At 37.8% G+C, this 8,871-nt stretch overlaps 1 protein-coding gene across 1 annotated transcript in view; it reads right to left on the reverse strand.

Moving 5' to 3' along the window:
- Positions 1-8,514, reverse strand: part of CLCA4 (chloride channel accessory 4) — a 24,944-nt gene extending 16,430 nt beyond the window's left edge. Inside the window, exons 1-4 of the mRNA XM_029946839.1 lie at positions 8,359-8,514; positions 4,012-4,152; positions 3,726-3,873; positions 680-788 (exon numbers count right to left, since the gene is read on the reverse strand). Coding sequence (XP_029802699.1) covers positions 680-788; positions 3,726-3,873; positions 4,012-4,152; positions 8,359-8,514 — 554 coding nt within the window. The remainder of the gene's footprint in view (positions 1-679; positions 789-3,725; positions 3,874-4,011; positions 4,153-8,358) is intronic.
- Between the last annotated feature and the right edge of the window lie 357 nt (positions 8,515-8,871).

The following is an 8,871-nucleotide window of genomic DNA, read 5'->3' on the forward strand; positions in this document are numbered from 1 at the left end:
GAGGGATAGAGAGTTGGGGAGAGAGAGGGACGCAAAACTTGAGAGACTATTGAATACTGAAAACGAACCGAGGGTTGAAGGGGAACCCTGGACCTCTGATAAGTCCAGAGACATAGCAGGGCATCTAAGATTGATTAAGCTGATGGCATCTAATTTTAAACCAATTACTGACAAACATTTTACTCTATTGATCTTGGAACTTAGAGGATTGTCTATTATTAACTGTGATGGTAGATTGATATTTTTAAATGAATTTTACAAAACCCAAGAAATTTTTGATTGGCCCTTTGAAAGATTTCTTATTGAGCTTGCATTTACCACTATTTTTTAATCACTTTTTTTCATTCTCATGTAGTGTAAATTATTTTGATTTGCCATATATTATATAACCCTTTACATAGAGTACAACTTCAGCACAAATGAGTTCAGCAGCTATGTGAGAGAGGTATAAAAATATGCCAATTTGCTACCAAATGCTCTTGGAGTTATATGTATTTTAAATGGAAAATCAGCTACTTTAAGGTACATTTTCTAAGAGAAAAAAAACCAGATGTACTCTTTTGTGATATAGCATCTGTTATCTGCATTTTTATAAAAAAATTATTAGAATTTAAAATAAATAAAACTGAGAATAAGGAGGTATAGCCTGAGGTAATTAAGGACATTTAAATGTTCATGCCTTGTTGCTTCAATTTTCTTTGACGTAGCACTGTAGAAAGGCTCATTTTCATTGTACTCATCAAACACTCCCCAGCGGAGATGGGCCCACTCGTGGACAAGCAGTCTGTCTGTAGGAAAACATTTCAAATATATGATCATAATTCAGGTGACAAAATTTGTCCCTCAAATATTTTAACAAACTATTTCAGTCAAAAACATTGTATTTAGGTTTTAAATAACTGCTAACATTTATGTTTTTATGACAAAACATGTTACATCAAGAAAACATTATGACATGTATGCTATGGGCAGAATAGACTGAGCTTTGGCCCTTGGGGGGCAAAAAGTCTTCAATGTTACAATGGTTTTTAGCTCTACAAAGCTTACTTCTACCAACAACATAGATAGATAACATATTTTTGGTATTAAGATTTCATTAGAATGTGATTAGTTAAAAGATGTTGATAGGGGCACTTGGGTGGCTCAGTCAGTTGAGTGTCCAACTTTTGATTTCAGTTCAGGTCATAATTTCACAGTTCATGAGTTCGAGCTCTAGGTCCGGCTCTGCACTAACTACATGGAGCTTGCTTGGAATTCTCTTTCTCCTTTTCTCTGTGCCCCTCCCTCCCTCCCTCTCCAAATAAAAATATAGACTTTATAAGAAGTTTATAAATGCTCCCAAGGAAGTGGATGATGAAAAAAACATTGAAAAGCACTGCTATAGACCATAGATAATTTGGGGAAAATGTCCAAATAAGGTGATTAGAGTACTTAACACATATAAGCATTGATTATGTGAAAGTAATTATTATTATTTATAGATATTTAGCATATATTATTACTAGGAAATACAAAGTACTAGTTACTAGATATATAAAGTCCTAGGTACTAGGAAATACAAAGATTAAGAAGATGTAATCCTTGACTAGGAAAAGCTCAAAGAGAGGGAGTTGGAATTAAAAGAAAATTTTTTTTCTGCTAAGGATTTTAGGGTAAATGGAAGAATAAAAGTAAATCCACAGTTGAAATGCAGGAAGAAGAAACAAGTAGAATTCTGTTTCAGCAATATTAGGAAAAATTTCAGAGGAAATAGTGATGGAGAAGAGGAAGTTAGAAATATGTTTGTTCTGCTACAATGTGTATTTCTCTAACTCACCTTAGTTCAGGAAATCTAAAAATAGAGGGGAAATGTCAGAATTATGCAAAAGTCACATTTCTTCTTTAAATCTTTAACTCAAAATATGTTCATTGGACCAGAAGCATCAGCATCACCTGGCAGCTAACAAGAAGTGCAGAGTTTTAGACCAACTTTAGACCGACTGAATCAGAATCTGCATATTAACAAGATCCTCAAGTTACTCCTCTATGCACTCAACTTTAAAAACACTGGCTTAAGGTTTTCTAGGCAAATGGAAACAGAGCAGGAGGAAAACCTCTTATTATCAGCTATGGCAATAGGGATTTGGTGCATGGCAGGTTGCCCTTCTTCTAAGGCCCACTATAATTTGCTAAGAGAGTAGATTTCAGGCACTATCACCACAAATATAAAATAAAGGGGAGAGGAAGGGAACTATGTGAGGAGATGATATGTTAATTAGCATGACTATAGGGGTCTGTTTTCTCAATCAAGGCATCTGTTGATGGGATTGAAAAGAGTAGTTCGAGATCTTGAGAAAAAGTGGTAGAAATTTTAGAACAGCTGCTATGGGGAATGAGAAAGGAAGCCAAGAAGAGACAGTACAAATATTGTTGAGTAGCTTTGAGGGCTTCCCTGATCTTGGGAAACCTGCTTATATAATACCATTAGTTTTTGAACTTTCTTTCATAGTCTTCGAAGTACATTAACAGGAGCCAAAGGAAACTGGCTGGAAACTCAGTACAGAGGATTTGGCAAGTTGAATGAAACATCGTATATGAATGGTGAGGGATTTGAGGTGTTTATACTTATAGTTGAAATAACTAGTCTTGCTGGATATGCCAGCTAGGAAAGAGCATATAGCTTTAGAAAGGTGCAAAGGATTAGAGGTGCCAAGGAGAACAGTCATGGTCAGACTAAAGTTTGAGGGAGAGGTAAGATTGCATTGGGATGGGATGGGATGATGGAGCTTTCAAGTTGGGTCTGGATGACAGGACCAGGGCTAGCTGAATGTTTGACAGAGACAAGAGACTTTATGTGTGCTCATTGGAAGGGCAGTGAGAGAGATTGTGGGGGTATGTGGATTTTGGAAGGTTTTCACTGAGTATGGTATGTGAGTTGGACCTTCCTTTAACAATGATTTGCATTTTTATTGCAAAATAATATACTTTAGTTAACTTGAAACAATGATTTTTAACTTTTAGATTGGATTAGATGAAATTGTCATTTTTCTAGGTTAAAATGATCATTTAGGTACAGGCTCATCTGGTTCAGCCAAATAGGTTAAATAATAATATCAGCAACTAATAGCCTATGACTGTTTTTTCTTGGCCAGAAACTGACATCCTAGCTCTTTTCAGCTGGCCGTATATCTGTCTTCCATGGAGGAAGCTTGTGATTGATTAATATCCAGCTGTGGAGAACTGAAAAAAAATTAAATCTAAAAAGTACACCTTAAAAATTTAATTATTGTCCTGTTTTCAAATTTCTGTTGATGTAGTGACTACAGTTACATGGATTATCTAACTGTTCTCAACAATTCTACAAGATAGGAAACCTATCTTTTTTTATGTCTTTATTTTATTTTTGAGAGAGAGAGAGAGAGACAGAGTGAGCTGGGAAGGGGTAGAGAGAAAGGGAGACACGGAATCTGAAGCAGGCTTCAGCTCACAGCCTGATGCAGGGCTCGAACCCACAGACCTGAGCCAAAGTCAATGCTTAAATGACTGAGCCACCCAGACGCTCCAAGATAGGAAGTCTTCCATTTACCATATTATAGGAAATAAGAAACTAGGTAATTTTTCCAAGGTCACACACAATTCGTAAGTCAGGATTTGAACCTAGAGACTCTGGCTTGGACACTTAATCTGGATACAGAAATGCTTGTTAGAATCATTTGCAACACATGTGTTTTAACAAAAACTCTTACCTGATGGTCCATATTCACTTTGTTTTTTTCCAAGTACAAAGTCAGGTGTGAAATGAATGTATTCTCCTCTTTCTTCACAGTCTCTGAACTGCCTGGTATATGGTTCATCTCTACCTGGGATAGTAGGTGGTGCAACCAAGACATCAGCCTGAGAATGTTTAAAAACATTTTTAAAACACCAGAAATAGAAATGATAACAGTTTGAAACACACTAAAACAACCAATGGGCTACAAAATTGGGGATCACTAGAAAATATAAGTTTTTAAGAGAAGCTTTTTGACTTACGTGTTTGTAGCTTTCATGTTTTGGCCTCTTGTATTGTGAGTTTTCCTTCCAGCTGTTAGGAATTAGTATTGATACATTTTTGAAAAAAAATCTTTTTTCTGTAGCTTCAAACAGGTAAGTAGAAGCTGTGATCACCATACCCTATTGTTAAAGGAAAAAAATATGTGAGGATGGCCAACTAACAGAGGACTAAATGAGCAGGGCTTCAACACAGGCGTTTCCCAGTTTAAGAGTAGATAAAGCAACCAACTAGGGAGCAGGTCTCTGCCTCACGGTTCCAGCTCTGCCACCTTTCAGTCCAACATTGTATCTTAATCTTACATATCACAGGCTTTGAGTCTTCCATAACCCTTCATCAGAGGCCAATGCTTCTCTTTAGTATTAAAAGAAATTGTATAAAATGACAGAGACACAGACTTTAGAGTCATCTACTTGGTTTCAATATTGACATTAGCACTTTCTGGGTGATAGAGGTTGTCAGTTTAACACTCTGAAGCTCAGTTTCTTCATCTCTCAAGTGGACTATTACAGCCTTTCTTTAGGGTTAACATAAACATGAAATGAGTTATAAGTGCTGTACATATAGATGGTCATAAAACTGGCTATCATCACTGTTAATACGTCTCAGTAGAGACCAGCCTTAGCTGATGCAAGCTGAGAACAGTCTCTAGTGATGGATAATAGGGAGAGGTTTTTCATCATACCCCCACCCCCCAGGAGAGGTACTTGGACTGGGGGCTGGGGGTGGAAGGATAGAAAAATTCAAAGGAGATGCAGAGCTTTTTAAATCATAGACAGAGCTTGATGCTCTGCCAACAAGCTGAAAATAATATCACTTTATACTGTTCAATATCCTGAACCCAAAGGTGTAATGATTAATAAGGGAGATAGTCCCTTTCTAGAACTTACTGCCTAGTGGGGGAAATAGATGGATAAATGTTTCTTAATCACCATTAAGACCTATGATGAAAACCACTGAATAATTGAGGGACATAGGGTGCTAGACGAAAATGTCACACTTGTCATCTTTCTGGCAACATTCCAGTCTACAGTTGTTTCCTTCATGGTGAGCTCTTCTCCTTGATGCTTCCTGACCTGGCATAAGCCCACAATAGAATTAATCTTCCTCAGGAATCGCAGGACTCTCTCTCTATCTTGTTCTCTTGTGGAGAGTCCAGCGCGCCTTCTCAAATACATTAAAGAGATCAGCAAACTGACTGGTTCAGAGCCATGGGGTCAGTCAGAAGCCAGAGTACAGAGAACTGAAGGCCTAAAGAACTGACTAGGAGTTAGGAAAGGGGCTTCAGAGACCTCTTAAAGTAGATTGGAAATTACTTCATTACTGGCCTAAAGCAGATGAAAGAATTTTCTTCCGACTCCTTAAGGATGCCTTTCCTCTTTTTAAAAAAAATATTTAGATCTCACCAGTTGTCACATTTTGATTGAAGTGGTGACTATCTATGTTTCTATGAGATAAAAATATATATGGTTATTTGAATTGTGGTACATATCATAAAAGTAGTGTTGTTACATACAGTTGTATAGGTTGTGCATTCTACAACTCCAAGGGATTCCATTTACTTTGTAGTTTCCATAGCTCTATGCAAACTGCCTTGGGTGGTGGTATGTTCTGAAGTTGTTGAGGGATTTTACAGATCCTATGTCAGATGATTATGATCCCCTAAGCATACTAGGGGAACTAATAATGGTTCTCACAGCTTTCTAAGGAAAATTTTTATAATATTTCTTCTAAGTTTTATCTCAGAATTCCTATAATTTCCTAGTTGGATCAAAGATGATTAGTATCATCAATGTTTCAAAAAAGCATTTTCAAACCAAAAAGATACATGAATAAAAGGAATAAGGAATGTTGACAGTTGACAACTCAGGTCATGAATTATGAGTTAATTGAGCATGAATCTTATTATGGTCAGATGGTGTCCCCAAAGTAAGGTTTTATCTACAAGTTGATTCACCAGTTACAAAAAAAGTAATTTTTGTCACCTTGTACAAGCCAGAACTCAAACCTAGATCTGTCAGCCTTCAAAACCCATGGGTTGGGGAGCACCTGGGTGGCTCAGTTGGTTAAGCATCTGGCTTTGGCTCAGGTCATGATCTCACAGTTGGTGGGTTCGAGCCCTGTGTTGGGCTCTGTGCTGACAGCTAGCTCAGAGCCTGGAGCCTGCTTCAGATTCTGTATCTCCTTTTCTCTCTGACCCTCCCCTGCTCACACTGTCTCTCTTTCTGTTTCTCAAAAATAAATAAAAAGCATTAAAAAAGTTAAAAAAAAAAAACCATGTGTTGGATCTCAGCTCCAATCGTGCTATTTAATGTGACCTCAAAAAAAAATATTTACTTTTCAAATACCAGTTTTCTCTTCTATGTAATGTGGATGAGAGAATTTTACAATGTGGTAATCTAAATGCAAGGACTTTGCAGAGGCTGGGAGAATGTCTAGGAACATTGTGTAATTTAGGCATGTCTACTAATAATTGAACTTTTACTTGTGGTGTTTGATAGAGAACATTTTAATATTTTTTTGCCACTGCAAGTAATTTTTCCAAATATTGTTTTCTGATGTTCAGAAAAGTTTGAAACTGTTCCTGAACACTAAGAAGGCATCATGCAGAATTGGCTGAGACATGGTAGAACCCTATCTAGAATTAACTGCTATTCATGCCTGTGCTCTTCAGTCAGTAAAGAAATTTTATATTCCCCTGGAATTCAAATGGTATCAACAAATGAAGAGTTTATTCAGAGTGATACATGGCAGCCACAGAATCACCTGCTCCCTACCCACGTCAATCCCATCAGTCTCTAATGGATGGCAACACATGCAAAAGGCTAAATCACTGAGCATAAGGACATAGTAGTGGAGGAACTGAATGTAAGGAATTAGTAAATGTTGATGTGAGAGACTGGGAGAGCTGCTTTGGATGGCTGTAATACCAATCTCTATTGCATGAAATGTTACAGTTGGTAGAAACTTTAGAAATGAAGTTCCTCCTTTTAGGCTTGGAGCCTTTCTCTTCATGTGCACTTTATAGTGAACTCATTTATTACCATGGCTTTAAATCTTATCAACATACTGGTGAGTCCCTAATTTTTATCTTCACCCAAATTTCCCCCTTTAATTCAGATTCTTATCTACATCTATGTGTATATCTAATAAGCATCTCAAATTCAAAAAGCCTCAAACTAACTCCTGATCTCCCATCTGCCACATTATTTTCACTTTATAGTCTCCCATCTCAACTGATGATGATTCCATCCTTCCAAGTGTTCAGGCCAAAAACCTTGAAGTTCTGTTTGACTTTTATTTTCCCTCCTTCATACTCCAGCTCAACCATCAGCAAATTTGTCTATAATACACTCAGAATATGTTCAGAATATACCACTTTAATGATCTCCACCACAATATCCTTGTTCCTGGTCATCATTACTTCTCACCTGCAACAGCTTCCTACCTGGTGTCTCTTTACACCTCTGTGCTGCAACGGAGCTTATATAGGATGAGTGACAAGTAGAAACCCTTAACAGAATCTCTTCAATACTACAGTCAGAGTGATCCCAGAACGTGCATGAGAGACCACACCCCTCCTCTGCTCAGAATCTTTCTGTAGATTCCCATGGCACGCAGAAGTTAAAGCCCAAATCTCTCCAGTGGCCTGGGCCCTCTGTGTCCCCATGTTGGGCTCTTCCCACCTTTCTTCCTGCTCATCACCTCCTGCTGGACACATCAAGCATGTTTGCTTGTTCCCTCCCCCAGTTTTCAATGGGTTCTTCCTTCACTCATCTCAGGTGCCTGCTCAGATGTCTTCATCAACAGTGAGGCCTTTCAGGACTGTCCTATGTGAAATAGTAATGGACATTCTCCTCCCACCAAGCTCCAAGACTGCCTATCCCAATATGCTGATTTATTTTACTTCGTGGCAACCTACTACCATCTGACCTGCTATATTTGTACATGTTTTTTTTATTATCTATATCACCTAAAAAAGAATGTGTACTGCATGAGGGTAAGGAATTGTTTAACTCACTGTTGTCGCTCCCTGACATGCCACAAGTATTCATCAAATCATTGTTTAAAGAACAGATGAGTCCAGCTGCTCATTTACAGATGAAGAAACTGAGGATCAGGGAGGCCCTGTGTCTTGTCCTGGTCATATGTGAGATGGGGTCGAGCCCTGTCTAAAACTTTCCATTCCCTCCGCCACTCTGGCCTTGTCTTCACTGCACCATGCTGCCTTTAAGCTTCTTGCTGCATTCAGAAGTTTCCATAGTAAATACCTACCTACTTTTTTATTCTCCACAGTTCAAACAGAAGAAATCCCATTTTTTTCTTACCTTTATCTCTTCAATTATATTTCCATCTTCTGGCACACGAGGGTCGATAGCAATGATGATGCCTTCATAGCCATTGTTATTCAGCTGAACGAGGGAAGTATTGGACCCCTGCAGCAGGGATAGGACTAAGAGGAAGACAAAATCTGATAACCCCATTGTTCTTGTCAAAGCATTCCTGGCCCCAAAGTTGGTTGGTTCAAAAGGTTTTTCTTTCACTTTGTCTCTCCATATATATAGCCCTGAACCTTATCAATGTCGGCTGATAATGGGACATGGCTTGTATAAAGGTCAATATTCTATAGGTAGCAAAATATTTGACTTCAGTTTATATAATCATTTTATTGCATGTTATTGTAAAAGTGATCTAAAACAGAAGAGATCAGATCTTTTTGTTAAAAAAAGCACATATTCCTCTTGGAACGTATTTTCTATACTTTCTAATTCTGGTTTATTTCCTACATATAGTCACATACCTTGTATTTTCTGTACAGTACAAAGTAATAGAAACAATTG

Source organism: Suricata suricatta, chromosome 8 (assembly GCF_006229205.1).
Source record: "Suricata suricatta isolate VVHF042 chromosome 8, meerkat_22Aug2017_6uvM2_HiC, whole genome shotgun sequence".
Taxonomy (NCBI): Eukaryota; Metazoa; Chordata; class Mammalia; order Carnivora; family Herpestidae; genus Suricata; species Suricata suricatta.